Genomic DNA, 17195 nt, shown 5'->3' on the forward strand with positions numbered 1-17195 from the left:
TGAATATTAATATTTCCAGCATTACATTGTCTTTTTCTTTCACTTATTAGACCTTTCCTTCTAGGAAAACAATTTTCTTGTTAAAATTTCTCAATCCCATTTATTGGAATCCTAAAATTGAGCTGTTACAATAACATAAAACTAAATATTTGTTTCATTTTTTTTTTTTTTTAAATACTGTAGCTTTTTGAAAGGTTACCAAGTTATTTTGACCTTCAGAGGAGGCTGATGCTTTTAGAAGACCAAATAAGCTACCTTCTCGGAGGTATACAAGTGGTTTATATCGAGGAATTGCAACCAGTATTGACTCTTGAAGAATATTACTCTCTTCTTGATGTGTTCTATAATAGACTGGTGAAAAACAGAATACCCTTTCACCCTCGAAGTCTGCGTGGTTTACAGATGATCCTTAACAGGTAAATATCTAAAACAAGAAAGACTTTTATTCTTTCACTTAGATGCGTTGTGTAAGTGGATTAAATTGTTTTGTGTTTTTCTTAGGAACTAAAGAAAAGTGACACTCGTTTACACATTAAAAAAGCCGACTTAAAGGAATTGAAGGATTGACTCTTTAGAACAGTCTTGAAATACATTGCCACTTACAGGGCAAAGTCAATCCTATGGAAAACTTTCTAGGATTAAACTAATGTTGAATCACTAGCCCACATTTTTTGTGCACATACTGTTTTCACAGTCTGTGCTTGGTACTAAATGCACATCTCACCTCACACCTCACTGGGCTCATCTCACAGATGAGGGTGGCCATGGGGTAAGGAAGTATGTGGTCATCCTGAAAGTGTGTCTCTTTGGGGAACAGCAAAACTTAAAGCATAATTTTACTATACTTTTAAAGTGGATTTTCTTGATGAATTCCTTCATCACTCATCAGACTACTAAAATATTTTCTTTGGGGGTGGAGTGGGGAATGGAGGGATGAGTGATTTTTCCTTTCACATGTGTTTTGTTACAGTGACAGATACGCTCCAAGCTTGCATGAACTCGGGCACTTTAACATCCCAAGTCTCTGTGACCCAGCAAACCTCCAGTGGTTTATCCTTACCAAAGCCCAGCAGGCAAGAGACAACATGAAAAGAAAAGAAGAGTAAGTGCCATGAGCCCTTTGTAATGTCCGGGCAGTCAGTCAAAATTCAGGTTTTCGGAATTCATAAAGATGGGACATAAAAACTGCATGAAACTTAGGAAATGGACTGATTTGTGCATATTCCACGTTTATTTATCCCCCACTTCCTTGGTCTGCCAGGAATTGCATGTGGTGTTTCTGATTAGAACAGCCTCAATGACATTACCACCATGTGCCTCCATTTGAGAAGCAAGGCTTGTTAGTATAAAAGTCAACTCAGGAGCAGAACAAAAGATAAGAATATCAGAAAGAAATTCTCCAGATGGGAAGAATTCAGCTACTGCTTGAATAACAGGAATCTTGATGGTCTAAAACATTGAGAACTACTGATTTTAAGTAAATGAGAAGTTTTAAAGTAAAAAATTGATGCGATTCGTAAGAGGTCCTGTCTCTATGTTCTATCTTTGAAGGACTTGGTAGCCAACAGTTTCCTGATTTGTGGGCATTGGATACTGCTTGATAATGTTTTATGTATCTCCTGTGAAGAAAGGAGGATATTACATTCAGAAGAGGTTTTTCTAAGGATGTTGGCAAAGGAGGTTTGGATATTGAGAATTTATTCACTCATTCATTCATTTAGCAGCCATTTGCCGTGATGGTGGTTTGCCCGAGGCTGTGACAGGTGTTGTGGAGAGAACGCTGGGGCCAGGTCCGTGCCCCCCCGGACTGCGTTTCTGGTGGGAGGTGTGGGTTCTGCACGGGGTCAGTGGGAGCTGGGCCAGAGAGGGGCGGGTGAGAAGCACAAGGCTCGTGCTCCCGGAAAGCCACAGTGGCGCTGAAGGGAACGCAGTGGCCCAGAGAAGGAGGGAGAGGAGGACAGAGACCGGAACCTGGAAGGTAGAGGGTCTGAGGTGACCGTTCAGCAGTGTGCTGGGGAGCCGCCGGTTCCGCATGTCTCCTGTCTTGCCCCCTATTCACCCCTCCATCCCCACCAGTTGCTCATCTGAAAGAAAGGGTGGAGGTGGAGGAGAGCGGTAGAAGACGAGATAACGGGATCGTTCTGTGTAGAGAGTAAGTGAAGGAGCTACATCTCTTTGTTTTGCTTGTGGACTTGGTGACAGCTCTGTTGGCCTGATCCAGTGGCACGAATGTCCCATTTCTTGACTGGTTGGTAAGCCTTCATGTTTGTGATGTGATTTCTCTTCGTTGTAAGTCAGCTTTAACCCTTGGGAGCAGCTCTGGCCCACCTGTCACTGTGAGGGCTAATGATTTTGTTGGCTACACTGTAGTTGCTGCTTCTGTCTTCTCAGTGGCCATTTTGTAGCTGTGGTGCATTGCTACTAGATTTCGAGGAAGTAAAATAAAAAGAAATGCAATTCACATAGGTTAGTTTTTGAAAGTTCCATCCTGCGAGTCAGTCGGGTCAATACGGTGACCCATCAGAGCAGCCAGAGTGAGTCGCCCTGTGAGAAGTCACTCCTGCTGAGCTGGCGCCTTTGACCTTGCCCTCATTTTACTCCAGCCAGATGGCCCTTTTATCTTCTTCCAGCACCCTGGAGCGTCTCTTCCTGGTGTCTTCCTGGTTTGCCCTGCACCTCCCTCACGTCTTGGCCCACGTCCACCTTCTCAGGTCTTCCCTGAGCATCAGTGGGAACCAGCACCCTCCCCTGTGCGCCACTCCACCGCCCCTGGTCTGCCTTGCTCCCTCGCACTCAACACCATTGGTCTCTGACAGGCTGTTTTCCTCATTCATTTGCCTGCCCTCCTCCCGCCCCCCCACCCCCCCTACCCCCCGCGACGGAATGTAAGCATCATGAGGGCAGAGACTTTTTTGTCGCTTTTGTTCGCTCCCATCCCAAGATCAGTGCCTGGCACACAGGTGGCCTTCAGGAAGCATCCATTGGCTGAATCCATGAACTTGCATGTTCCCTGAGCCCCTTTCTGGCTCTGGCACTGGAGCTCTCATCCCTGTTTCATCCCCCATGGAGAGGAAGCCACTTTGTTGCTGGTCCCAATGTACCTTCCCTCTTACTCATCGCCTTCATCCCTCTGCAGACCTCTGCAGTTTTCCCTCCCCTTTGCCTTCTCCTTCCGTTCATTCTGTTCTCCCCGCCCTATTAAGGTTGCCTTCATTGTAATCATTGTAAGACTACTGGCTTTCCATAGATGAAGTGTGTTCTTAGACTGTGGTTTTCACTTTTTAGCTGCATATCTCTATAAAGTGGATTCTGAAGTGGAAATCCAATTAATAAAAGATAAAAGCTTGCAGGTGTTCTGTTCAAAGAGGAAGGGAGCTAGAAGCCGCTCATACCCATCGGGGTCCTCTGAGTACCTCTGCAGGACCCTCAGCTTGTGGACGGTTTAAAACCAGTATTCTAAGCTAATATCTGGGTCCCAAGTAGACCTCACATGGCCTTTTCAAGACTGCATGACTTGTAGCCCATGCCTCTTACCATGGCCTGGCTACCAGGGGGAATGTGTGTACTGTGGAACCCCCTCCTTTGGAGGCTGGTAATGACCCATGCACAGCTCTTACATGGGGCAGGCATAACCTAGGGTAACCTGGGCCTAGAGGTAAAGCAGCTCTCCCTACACAGGCTGTCCTCACTAATGGCTTTTGTGGTAACTCACTCATGTTTCCTCCTACCCTGTATCACATACTATAAATTTTAATATCACTTAGGCAAACTGGAAACAGTAGAAATGTACAATAATAGAAGACTATTTAAATAATTTTGATACTGACATAGAATAGGAAAAAACCATTTAAAACAATGTTCATTTATTCCACTAATATTTATCAAGTACTTTGGTGCCTAGCCAGCCCTGCGAACAGATACCTTTGTGGAACTCACAGTCGATGTCAGAGGCAGAAGGAGCTTTATTTAAAAAAAAAAAATAGATATCATTTTTGTCAGGGGAAAGAAAAGTTCATTTCCCCCTAGGAAATGTCTGGCCCATTTCTTAGCATTAGAAGGAAAGGAAGAGAACTTGCCACCAGCCATACTCACCATGTCATGGTGCTTCTCTTGTTTGTACTGTGCTTCCCTTTTCCCTCTATTTCGTTGTTGTTGTTGAAGTATGAATATAATAAAGCAAAGAAATTATAAGGAAAGGCAAAAAATCATCTAAATTCGTCTGCTTCGGACTCCAGAGGCAACCAGGGAGGGATAGGCTGTTCCCTGCCATCTCCTTATTGGAAGGGCCAGCCCTGGAGAGAGCCCCAGTGAAGGCCGCCCTCTGTGGGCTCAATTCTCGTCCAGGACTGCACTCCAGAAGGACTGATGGGCCCTCCTGGTTGTAGAGGCTGTGGCCTAGGGGTTGGGGCCACCCTGGGATGAGGCCAGAGGCTTCTCTGAGAAGGGATGGGAATGCATGGCCCTGGCCAGAGATGCGTGTAAAGATGCGTCATTGGAGAACTACACATTAACTTGGCCAGATGCCAGGCTCTCCGTTTCTAAGCCAGATTGTTAAAAACCTTCCCCCCGCCACCTTTTTTTTTGAGCCAGTGAGAAAAGCCCTTTACAAAAAAAGTTTGTCAGTCCCTGCTATTGGTGGTACCTATGGTTCTTCCCTTCTAATCCTGGAAAGAATAGGTACAGGTCCAGCTGGAACCCCACCAACTCTGCTGTCCAACTTCTTCAATCTCTAAGCAGCAGTGTCTAGAAGGAGTAATCTTACAGAAAAAAACTAGCAGCACCTGAGAAAGCATTCCAGGTGTTGTTGAAGGGAGTAAGTCAGTAACTACAGACCCCTGCTACTAAGTCCCAGCTGACTACAATGACCATTTCTGTTTTCAAATATTTTTCTAGCTTATTGATAGTTCATGGTACTTTTTTCCTTTATGCAGAGATTAAGAGTGGATAAATAGAGGTTATTTGGGTATTTTTTAACCAGTGCAATACTTAAACTTCTTTGGGAACCTTCTTTGACCGTGGCAGTTTTGCTTTACTCCCCTTCTTGAGTGGGCTTCTCAAGAGATGTCCGTGCTGGTCTGCACACCGCTCAAGGACGTGACAAGGCCTCTTTCACACATCTCAAGATTTGGAGGATTGAAGCTATCTACCAAAATATACCCATAAACACTGGCCATCTGTGTATCTAAGACACTGAGTTCTGCCCTGAGTTGTCTGCTTTCTAAGCCTTCACTCAAGCCCTTGATGGAACAAGAGGCAGAGAGGGAGCTGATGGGCATAGAAGAGAGTGGAGGGGAGGTGCCTCCTCCCCAGGGGCCTGTCTTGTTGTGAGCCTGCTGGGTGTTTGGGATTCTCTAGAAGTCATTACTGCCCAAGGGTCAGACTGTAGGTGGTTCCTAAAAACTAGGAACTTTTACACTCAGCTCTCTGCTTTCTTTGGTCACTAACAGCTGCTCAGTGAGGCAGGATAAGAACTTTTTAAATTATGTCTTTATTTTTACCCATTGCTGCTAAAAGATTTAACAAATACTTTCAGAGATACATGCACAAGAACTATTGACATGTCTTCTAAGCATGTCATTTACCCTCTGTGGACACCATTTTCAGTGTTGAGAGTAGAAAGTTCGACTCCAGTGTTTATAGCAGCAATGCCCACAATAGCCAAAATATGGAAGGAGCCAGATGTCCATCAACAGATGAATGGATAAAGAAGAATATTACTCAGGCATAGAAAAGAATGAAATCTTGCCATTTGCAATGATGTAGATGGAACTAGAGGGTATTATGCTAAGCGAAATAAGTGAGTCAGAGAAAGACAAATACCGTATGATTTCACTCATACGTGGAATTTAAGAAACAAAACAGATGAACATAGGGGAAGGAAGGAAAAACAAAATAAGATAAAGACAGAGAGGGAGGCAAACCATAAGAGATGCTGAACTCTAGGAAACAAACTGAGGGTTGCTGGAGGGGAGGTGGGGGGAATGGGGTAACTGGGGGATGGGCATCGAGGAGGGCGTGTGATGTAATGAGCACTGGGTGTTGTATGTAACTGATGACTCACTGAATTCTACCTCTGAAACTTAATATTACACTATATGTGAACTAACTTGAATTTAAATAAAATCTTGAAAGAAAGAGCCCCAATATATAAAATTGTATGTACATTTTATGTTCTTTTATTTGGTGATAGCTTGTGGCAATATTATGTTTATTTTCAATATAACAGGTTAAAGGTTATTGAAAATGAATTGATACAGGCTTCAACGAAAAAATTTTCTCTGGAAAAGTTTTATAAGGAGCCCAGCGTTTCTAGTATACAAATGGTGGATTGTTGTAAGAGACTTCTAGAACAGTCACTGCCTTACCTACAAGGGATGCACCTCTGCATTTCACATTTTTATTCTGTTCTTCAAGATGGAGACCTTTGTATTCCTTGGAATTGGAAGGACGGAGAAGCCATTAAGTAACACAGAATTATTTTTGAAGACATAAGAAACTGTTAAACTAATTTAAATCCACAATTTAATATAACAATATTATTTACATATTACAAGAACAAAGTTTCTAACTGCTGCTCTAAAAGTAGAACTTTTTTTAAAATTAATCTCTGCTACAAAACTTGTTTTAAAAGGTTTTATCTCCCAGTCTTATGGTGTTTATCTGATTGGCAAGATTGGGTAAAAAGATGTCAGAATGAAAGAACATATTTTTAGCGGTGTGTAAATGAGGGATTCTGCAGAGTCAAGGATATCTATTTTTTTATGAGTGAATGTGGGTACGTGTAAACAGGTCTCAGCACAGCTCTGAAGTAATGGGACTCATTCAACATGCAACTTGGTAGTTAACATCTCATGCGTCAGCACGAACATGTACTTTGCAGCCAGTAGGGGACAGTTGCTGTCCAAAACAGGAGACTGATGGGTAGCAAAAATTAGATAACCAGATTTTTCCTGAAAGAAAGAGTAGAAGGAAAAAAAAGCAATTGGATGTATGTATAGTATTGACATTGTCAAAAGCAGTCTGATACCAGTTTGTTAAAACATCTTTTTTTTTTTTTAAAGATTTTATTTATTTGACAGAGAGAGACACAGCGAGAGAGGGAACACAAGCAGGGGGAGTGGGAGAGGGAGAAGCAGGCTTCCCGCCGAGCAGGGAGCCTGATGCGGGGCTCGATCCCAGGACCCTAGGATCATGACCTGAGCTGAAGGGAGACGCTTAACGACTGAGCCACCCAGGCGCCCCAGTTTGTTAAAACATCTTAGTGACAGAAAATTTAGGTTTAAATCCGTAAGTTTTCCTACCCATTAAAATATTATAACTGTTGGTAGCATGACAGTAACAGACAGTAAGTGTCTTTGAATCAGTGAGGTGACTCATTTGTTTTTGTGGACAGACTATCTGGAAAAACCCTTGCTTGTTTCCCCAAGAGTTCCAGCAAGTAGGGAGTATAAAATGGTTCAGGCCATTCAGGATTTCTGTCACCCCCTCAACCCCGGTCTTCCTGTTTCTACCAGTGTTTCGCACGTGGGGTGAGGCCCCTGTGAGCCATCCCTTGTGCATAGTTGTGTGGGCTCCCTGAGGCCACAGCACAGCTTAGCCCCAGAGACACGGGGGACCCGCTCTGGAGACACAGGGCTTCTCTCTCCACAGGTGTTTCCCTTCGGATAATATATTTCACCAGATCCAAAACCTCTTTGGCTCGTTTCTCAAGAGGATAAGGTGAATCCTAATTTGGGACACCATTTTTGTAGCCCCTACTGCTGAAGAAATGGGAAAGGAATTTTTTTCCCCACAGTGCATCAGAAAGAAAAGGAGCTGTTAACAACCATTCTTGAAGTTCATTTCAAATTCATCTAAAACACTATTATTTAAACTGTTTAAATTCAAATGTGTGTTCAAAAGAAAGAGTGATTTGTAATTTTTATAGTTTGTGCATATCACCTCTTTGAACCTTCAGTAACAACTATACTGAATTTTTTTTTCTAATGTAAAAATGTTGCCTTTAAAGATTTTCCAGAGCCAAATGATGGAGGTGAAAAATTCCTTCCTTAAAGATTACATAAGAAAATTTATTGAAATATAGGTTTGGATTATGCCATTTCTAAAATCAACTAATAGAATCCTTAATAATGTTTTGAATTGGACTTTGTCTCAGAACTGATTGTTAATAATATAATAAATAATACATTAATCAGATTGTTTTTCTTGTTATTCAGTTAATAGTTTTACAACTATTATGACATAATAGGAAGTTACAAGAAATTGATGGCCTATTTGACCTCCTCTCCCAATCTAACATAGAAGGGAAAACTCTGTCCCACCACTAAAAACTGGCACAGGATGAGGCCCTGCCAACTACAAAGCCATGGGTCAGAAACGGTCTCCAAAGGGACCTGAGCTCCAGACCCAGGCCAGATGTCTCCCAAGGAAGAAGCAGGCCCTGAGCCCAGGCTGTCCAGTCAGGAAGGCCTAGGTCCAAAGCCACCACATCTGTCTGCAGGACAGGTCCGCCCCAGGCCCTACTTCCTCCTTTGTTTCTTAAAGACCTCCAGGTCCAGGCAGCCCACCTGAGCTAATGAGAGGGTGGTGGGCATTGAGAAATGGAGAGGTGAAGCAAGAGGGGTCAGGGCTGAGTCAGGAGTCAGCTCACCTTTGGAACCTCTAAGGACTGTGTGTACATCCCTAAGTGAACCCGTCCAGCTAGGGCCCTGTCCCAGCACCTGGTGTTCCTACTTCCCTTATACCAATCCGGCCTCCCCACCCCACCCCAACTGCTCTGGGGGGACCTGAGCATCCCTCGAGCAAGCCAGTAAGACCACATCAGTCCTGTGGAGACTGGTGGCTCCAAGGCTCTGGGCTCTTCTGCAGGGGGTCGTGGTCCTGGCAGCCTTCTCCCGCAGGCCCCAGAGCTGAGAGCCCAAACTCCTAGGAGGCTGGCACTCACACCCAGGGTGCAGGAGCCACTGATGCATTGGATGAAGCCTGGCAGCTGGCTGATCACAAAGCACCTCCCTGTTTCGGGGGTGCCTCTGACCTGTGCTGCCTGGTCACAGACCCCAACAGCAAGCCCTCCAACCTGGCAGGGCCACCCAGGTGCCTGTCCCATAAGTAAGAATTGACGCAACCCCCAGGGCACCTTGGAACATATATCCTTTAGGGACACAATTCAGTAGAACTCCTAGTGGCTCCCTGCACTGAGTGACCCTGGACAAGGCCTCACTTGGCCTCAGTCTCCCCATCTGTAAAAAGAGACACTGGGTCATGTTCTTGGAAGTTCTTCTTCCCACCCTCAGAGTCTGCCCCAAGAATGCAGAGCCCTCCCTTGGATGGTCCTGGGCTGCCGGCCCAGGCATCCCTCACTCCTTAGCAGTTGGGACAAGGAGGAGGAGGGGGAGGTGGGACAGCCAGCAGCCACACAAATCAGACCAGAGTTGGCGCCATAGGCCCCTCTTCTAATCCCCAGCCCCCTGCTACTGCAGCCTCAGTCTACTGGTCAAAGCCCTACCCTCGTGGGGTCATTCCTATTATGGAGCACTATAGGAATTGTCCCCCTGAGGTGACAGATGTTGCACATGGGGAAACTGATACCCGAAATTGAGAGGAGACGGAGACTTGGCCAAGGCCGTTCTGCCTCCTGTAGATAAGAGAGGTGGGATTAGAACCTAGGTGTCCCAAGGGCTGTGAGGGGTCTGAGCAGGCAGCAGCACGCCCAGCTCTGCACGGGCCCACCGTGGGATTAGTGCTGGGGACAGGTGGCCCACAGGTCAAGATCAGATGCGCCCTTGGAGCAGTCCTTGCCCTAGCAGGTGTGGGGAGCATAGCAGAGACAGAGACCTTGGATGGCAAGGCATGTCATGCCTGGCCTCTGTGGTCAGCTGGTCAGCGGGCAGCAGGGCCACCTTGGTGCCTAGGGGACTTGTGTAGGACGGGGAGGGGAGCAGCCCGGCTCCCCCTGAGGCCTGGCAGCAGCCTGGGCTCTGGGACCCCACAGGTGCCTATGGGCATCATTCCTGGAGCAACATTTGCACACTTCTGCCCCAAAGTCCCATCACAGCAGCGAATGTGGAGGAAATCGGTTCAGCACAGTGTGTGGCTCATAAGGGAGGCCTGTACCTCACTTCCACCCCACCCCACCCCCCGTCAGAATGCAGGATTTTTAAACTTTGGAGTAAAGTCTTTCTTTGCTGAGGGATTTCCTAAGACCTTTTCCCATTAGTCATTGAGCAAACACTTAGGAGGCACTGGCTGTGCGCAGGCCTTGTCTTAGGCCCTGGGAACACAGCAGGGATGGGGCAGACAAGAGCCTGCGTTTGGTATATGTTTCTTGGGGCTGACACAAATTACAAACCGGGGGCTTCACACAAATGCATTCCCTCACAGTCTTGAAATCAGAAGTCCAAAATCAAGGTGTCAGTGGGACCATACTCCCTCCAGAAGCCCAAGGGGACATTCTTTTCTTTGCCTCTTCCGGGCTCCGCTGGCTGCCGGTATTCCTGGCTTGTGACCACATCACTCCAATCTCTGCCCCTGTGGTCACATTGCTGCCTCTTATTCTCTGTGTCCTCTGTGTGTCTGTCTCAAAACTCACCCTGTTTGAAGAATGCGTGTGAGTGCGCATAGGGCCTACTGGATAATTTAGGATGAGCCCCTCCTCTCAAGATCCATAACAATCACAGTCATTGCTCTAGAAGGTCATAGTCACAGGTCCTGGTGGTTAGGACGTGAACATATATCCTTTAGGGACACGATTCAGTCCACTGTACTGGTGACTTGGGGTCACCACTGCAAACCCCATTTGTTGTAGGCTGCCCTTGAATGACGTAGAGGGAAGAACCCACCATCTGTGGGCAACATGCCAAGTCCACCTGAGACCCTGGTAAGGTACACACTCTCTTCCTCCCTGAGCAATATTTCATATCCACTAACCTTCCCAAAGTTAGAGTTTCCTGGGATTCCAGCCTCTACTTAGCCTGCCCTATTCACTGGTTGTTTGAATTGGTTCCAGCCTCTCACTTTTCTAGTTCGCCGGGCCAGGAGCTTTTCTGTGCACATGCTTCTCTTTTCTCCCTGGGCTGCTGGGTTCCAGGTTAGAGCTGTGTTGCAGGCCCTCTGTGCCAGTTACCCACTTGCTGCTCAGCATCAACCCACCCTTCCTACGTGCTCTGCAGTACCGCACAGAATCCTTGAAGCTCTCACCTTCAGCGTGAGCACCACGGTAAACTTTTTCAGTAGAGTGCACTAGAAGGGCACTGCAGGAGGCTGCACAGTTGGTCAGAAGTATGAGTGTGATGGCATCCAGTGGAGACCTGCTCCAGCCATAGGCCCAGAACCCGTGGCCCCTGCTGGGCCTGGTGGCCCTCTCCACACTGTGAGCGCCTGGCCTCCTGCCACCTGCTGTACCCATGGCCTCACCCATCCCTGGTTCCTGGTAACATAGTTACAGACAGTGAAGTTGAGCAGGCCTGGCAGACAGGCTTGCTCACCCCTATATTGTGCAGAGGGGAAGCTGAGGCCAAGAGAGGCAGGGTTCTGACTGGACACATTGGCTACAGAATCAAGGCTGGACCACAGGCCTTTGCTCCCCAGGGCCGAGGAGGGTTTCCTGGGGTCCTCAGGCTGAGACAATGTTTCCAAACCCCTACTTACTGCCTCCTACCCTGCATGACTGGACCAGTCACTCCATTCCTGGAGGGTTGAGCGGCTGCCCATTGTCCCACCAAAGCATCATCTGGAGCCTGTCCACCGGGGAAGGCAGAGCTAGAAGGGGTGCTCTGCCCAAAGGCTCTCTCAGCCTCAGGTTGCCTCAAAGAGAGCTCCTGGCAGGGCTCTAGCCCCTTTGTGCTCAGGACCCAGGACAGCCCTGAGTGCCGCCCCCTGGGCTATACGCAGAGACACAGGGCCTGCAGGTCCCACTCATCCTGGCTTGTTCCTACCTCAACCGAAGAGGTATCCTTCTGGCTCTGGCTGGGAATCAAACATACTGCTCTGCTACCAACATCGGAACCAAATTCTTGAACTCCAAAAACTTAGGAGCAAAATACCAAGGTGACTTGGGGAGGTAAAAGGTCTAGAAAACATTGTGTGTCAAAATCTAAGTTAAAATTATATGGGGTTTGAAAGCACTTGGTGTGTTCTTCTAAGACCTCTGCGCAGAGTTCTGTGCGCTTCCAGGGGAGGCAAAAGCGTCATGGACATGAGCATGGAGGTGTTCAGCTGGCAGGCCGCTCAGGAAGCTGTGGCCACGCAAATACTTTCAAGTTCAAAAGGAAAATCGGTTATTCCCAGTAAGGACATTTTTCAGCTTGCAGGTGAAGGCCCAGGGGGCAGAAGGGCTGGGAGGAAAGGAAGAGGCTGGGGGCAGAGGGACTGGTCCAAGGGGGCCACATGTTGGCAGAGCACCTCCTGGTGGTGAGATAGTGACAGGAATTGCTGAGAGCGGCCGGGTGCTCATTGCTCCAGCCTTAGCCAGGCCATGGGTTGGTGTAGATGGGAGGCAGTACCCTGAGCCAGTGTCTTTCAGCAAAGCCTTAGGAGGAGGTGGAAGGGCAGCCTTCTGTACAGGTATGCTGGACGGGCCCTGGGCATTGAGAGGAGCCCCCTGCATGCTCCCATGCTGAGATCCGGGCCTCTCTTGGGGATTCTCCAGAGAAGCTGAAGAAGCTTCAGGTACATCTGCCTTCGGTGAAGGGTAGGTGATTTCTCCAGTTATCTCGTTTACCCAGAAAAATGTATCTAGAGATTTCTTCCCCTGTCCAAACAGACTCTCAGACATAGCTACAAAGGAAAATTGAGACAAACAGATGCATCATCAGTTGTCCACAGTGGGGGCAGAGGGCTCCCTCTACACAACCAGGGTCAAAGGGAGCCCCCGACCTCTGGGCTAGGACTAGATAGCCTGTGTCAGCATTCTGTTAGGGAGACAGATGCTTTCCCAGATGCTTCAGAAATCCTCCCAGGACCAGGAGCAGGCCTTGCTGGAGGCTCTAGATGAATTCTAGCATCTTTTTAAAAAATGTCTTTTCAAATTTTTAAGTCTTAACCAAGTATACTGAGAAGTATACTTTAAATCCTGACCTAGTTCAGAAGTGTGTTTGTGTGTGTGTGTGTGTGTGTGTGTATGTCCAAGTGCATGTGTATGTGTGTATGTATGGATACTAACAATTTCATAGAACTTAGATGGTTATGTGCAGTCTTGGTATTTTCTATGCAATTCAATTCTATATTCCTTACGAAAATGCTAGTTGTTACTCAAACTAACTTTTTGAGGAAGCAACAATGACTAATGAACTATAGTTTGAAAAACACTGTGTTAGGTTAAGAGGAGAATGGAGAACGCTGGGTCTTCTACAGAACAGGAAAAAAAAATCACTCTTGAATTTTACAAAAACATGACCATGTATGGTCAACAGAATGGTCCCCCAAAGATGGCCATGCCCTAGTCCTTGGAACTTGTGACTGTTTCATTACATGGCAAAAGGAAATTTGCAGATGGAATTAAAATTACAAATCTTAAACTAGGGATTATCCTGTATTATCCAGGAGCCCCAGTCTAATCACTTGATCCCTAAAAAGCAGAGAGTTTTACCTGACTAAGGTCAAGAGATGCAGCAGGAGGAAAAGTAAGAGAGATTCTAAGTGTGAGAAAGACTCGCCCACCATTGGTGGCCTGATGATGGCAGGCCAAGTGGAAACCATGAGAAGGAAATAAATTCTGTCAACAAAATGAATGAGCCTGGAAATGGACTTCCCCCAGAGCCTCCAGATAGGGCCAGGGTAGACAGAACCTTGATGTGGATCATGTGAGAGAGTAACAAGCCACACTTACCAGACTCGGGACCTACTGCTGTGGGAGATAATAAATGGCTCTTGTTCCAAGTCGCTAGATTTGTGGTCATTTGTTACAACAGCAACAGGAACTCATACACCATGTGAACACTTTTCTAGGACCAGTGGGAGAGATGGGCTGCAAAGCTGAGGTATTCTGAGCTCAGAGTAAGCCTACCTTTGGCATGGGCTTATTAGCCAGTCTGGGGGACTCTTCCTACTTTCTTTCTGTCAAGCTTGGTAATTGCTTCTCCTTCTTTAGAATGGACAATGACTGCCATCCCTGAGAAATGTCAGGGTACGCTACCTAGCATATTAACCAGATCAACCAGCTTTCAAGGTCCTGACACCTGCATCCTGTGAAGCTGTGATTTGCCAACAGGCAGAAAGGATTTCCCCACCCTCCCCTGGTATCCACAGGGCCATGGACAAGTCAGCACATCCCACATTGACTCCCACAATAGTGGATTGAACAACTAGGGCCTGACCAGTTGCTACAGGACTACAAAGGTGTGAAGGGTTTGAAGCTCACCTATGGAAAGGTGCTGGGGTGGAAGTGTCTAGAGAGGGAGCCTCAGAAAGGAGAAGGGGCATTAGAAGACTGGGGGCTCCTAGCAACCTGGTCTTTGTTGTGTGAAATGTTTCTCACCCTATCCCAGCCTAGATTCCGCCTGGTGACCCCAGGCCTCACCAATGCGGCCACACACATACACTTCACCCTCCTGCACTCTGCTTTGTCATAGTGTTCCATATCCCCAACCAGAGGGCTCTCTGACAGCCCCCCTTCCCCTATCCACTGCTCTTGACTTCTGCCAGGCCTATCGCATGGCTCCACAGCACCATCCATTTTTTTCTAGAACATAAACTTATAGACAAAGGGGATGTCCTCCTCTGGCTGAATTAGTTCATATTCAGCATAGTGGACACCAGGGGTTCTTTGGTTTGGAATTCCTCATAGATCACTCCCTCTTCAGCTGGGTTTGACTCACCTTAGACCTCACATCCTCTCCATGGCCTCATCTCCCTAAGAATTAGGCCTGTTCCCTGTGTTGCCATCTGCTGAGATTCTGCTTCAGCCCAGGCCCACCTTGAATTCTCACCAAGCTGCCCCTGACTTGGGGCTACTGCGACCTGGGTCCACTCCAACCTGGAGCCAACCCAACCTGGGGACACACAGACCTGGGGCCACCCCCAACCTGGGGACATACCGACCTAGGGCCACCCTACTCAGTGGGTTGAACAGCTGCTGGGTGTCTTAGGGTGCTGGCCCATCATGCTGATAGGAGATGGAGTGGCTGTCCTCTTAGATGGGCCCAGGGTATCTAATAGGCTTTTCTCCTCTCCCCTTCTGCCTGGGGCTGCTCACCAATGCAGGGCAGTCCATAAGCACTGCTGAATCTGATCTCTCTTGCCTTTGAAGACGTAGACAAAAACAGATTGGGAAATAACCATAAGAGACTCTTAACTATATGAAACAAACAGGGTTGCTGAAGGGGAGGTGGGCAGGGGGATGGGGAACTGGATAGTGGGCATTAAAGAGGGTACTTGATGGGATGAGCACTGGGTGTTATATGCAACTGATGGATCACTAAATTCCACCTCTGAAACTAATAATACAGTATATGCTCATTAAATTGAATTCAATTTAAAAAAAATGTTGAAAAAAACAAATAACAAAAAAGCAAAACAAAATTCTGACTGTCCAATGATCTGCTTTAATTGTTATGAGGAGTCCAAACACAATTTAAACTCAAAAATTGCCTCCCTAAAATATTTTTTAGCTAAAACTAATATAAAATATGAGAATCTTCTCCCTCATCAGCACCTTTAGACAGTATCAGGATTAGCTTCTGATATTGACATATCCAATGCCCTTTCCACAGTTTGTTAAAGGCTTTTAGTCAGAAATCATAGATATGTTAGGTAAATAAAAATGTTGGCTGGCAAATCACTTGATCATATAAATATATAGTTAACATTTGGCTATATATTTTAAGGAGACTTTAGATACCAAAAAACAGAAGTCTCATGAGGAAATTATTTGTTTCACATAGGAGGCATCACTTCCTTCCTTTCCATACATTGTGAATTAATAAGTGCTGGTATTAAAAATCTTGACTTGATAGATAGAACTGTCAAGGACCCAAGTTAGGTCAAAATCTAATATATGACCCTCTGTCTGGTATGTGTGCACATCTTAACTATTTGCTGTCCTTACAGAGAAAAATGATACGATATCTAAAGCCAGTTTCCTCTTATTTTTTGTATCTCACTTCCCTCTCTCTTTTTCCCTCCCTTGGAAACTTGAAAGATTTCCTTTATTCATACAAAAATGCATTCATTTGCTATACAAATACTTTAGGACTATTTACTTCAGATAAAGCCAAAATTGTTTACGTAAGAGAAAAGAGAGAAACATTATTAAACTATGTTTCTTTTTATGGGACTTTAGAAAGTATATTTAGGAACTTCCAAGGAGGAGGAGTTAAGATGGCAGAGGAGTAGGGGGACCCTAAACTTGCCTCATCCCTCAAACACAGCTAGGTTAATATCAAATCATTCTGAACACCCAAGAAATCAATCTGAGGACTGAGAGAGCACACTGCACGTCTAGAGACAGAAAAACTGACACATCATGGAAGGTAGTTGCTGCAGAGAGTTGGTTTGGGGGAGAAAAGAACTGCAGGTGCTGTGGAGGGGAGGGAGCCCTGATCAGGGAGAGAGGAGCAAAAGAAAAAGAGAGAGAGAGAGTGAGTGTGTGTGAAAGCATGAGCAGGGGATTGCACAAGAAAACTCTTCCCCAAAACCATTGACAGGGAAAGGGAGAGGGGATGAATACCACAAGTTTTTATAAGCAGCAGAGCCCAAAGTCTGAAGTTATAGAAGTCCAGGCCATCACCAGGGTCATGCCTGGCAGGCTTAGTGGTGCTCCTATGGGGAAGGAGGGCAGAGGCCAGGGAGTAGGCAGCATGGTCTGAGGGTCCCCTGGGTCTCACTGGGAGAAACAGTTCCCCTTCTTGGAGTGCATTTGGGAGTGGTAGCATGGTCTTGCCAGGGACAATAGAGCTGGTGGGCACCAATATGCTGCCCTGTTCACTAGTATAGGAACAGAGACACCTGTGGAGGGCAGTAAACTTGGCTTTTTGCTCTGCTTTACCACAGACTCCAAATCACCACGTAGTCATGCAACTGCTTTTCTGGGACAAACCAGCACCTGCCACAGCATGGCAAGACTCTCCCCAAGAGGATCAGCATAGGTCTGCACCTTGTAGGTCCCTAAAATTTGTAGTTTTGAAACCCAACCACATGCCCGAGATAAAACACAGGAGTACTGTGCCATCTGGCAGGCAGACAGCTCAGACACAGACAGG

The 17195-nt window shown here is 46.5% G+C and overlaps 2 protein-coding genes across 4 annotated transcripts in view; one reads left to right on the forward strand and one right to left on the reverse strand.

Moving 5' to 3' along the window:
* Nucleotides 1–7108, forward strand: part of TCAIM (T cell activation inhibitor, mitochondrial) — a 58356-nt gene extending 51248 nt beyond the window's left edge. For all 3 annotated transcript variants that reach the window (XM_032409125.1, XM_032409124.1, XM_032409126.1), the window contains exons 9-11: nucleotides 184–416; nucleotides 971–1102; nucleotides 6227–7108. In XM_032409125.1, the coding sequence (XP_032265016.1) occupies nucleotides 184–416; nucleotides 971–1102; nucleotides 6227–6467 (606 nt within the window). In that variant the 3' untranslated portion in view covers nucleotides 6468–7108. The remainder of the gene's footprint in view (nucleotides 1–183; nucleotides 417–970; nucleotides 1103–6226) is intronic.
* Nucleotides 7109–7173: 65 nt separating this feature from the next.
* Nucleotides 7174–15446, reverse strand: CUNH3orf86 (chromosome unknown C3orf86 homolog). The gene has a single exon (XM_032409128.1). The coding sequence runs from the start codon at nucleotides 12770–12772 to the stop codon at nucleotides 12260–12262; it is 513 nt and encodes a 170-aa protein (XP_032265019.1). The 5' UTR covers nucleotides 12773–15446; the 3' UTR covers nucleotides 7174–12259.
* Between the last annotated feature and the right edge of the window lie 1749 nt (nucleotides 15447–17195).

The sequence above is a fragment of the Phoca vitulina genome, unplaced genomic scaffold, assembly GCF_004348235.1.
Source record: "Phoca vitulina isolate PV1807 unplaced genomic scaffold, GSC_HSeal_1.0 scaffold10, whole genome shotgun sequence".
Taxonomy (NCBI): Eukaryota; Metazoa; Chordata; class Mammalia; order Carnivora; family Phocidae; genus Phoca; species Phoca vitulina.

Bases quoted from the DNA above. Each gene is read 5' to 3' on its own strand.
- CUNH3orf86 (XM_032409128.1), bottom strand. From the start codon at position 12,772: ATGTCTGAGAGTCTGTTTGGACAGGGGAAGAAATCTCTAGATACATTT.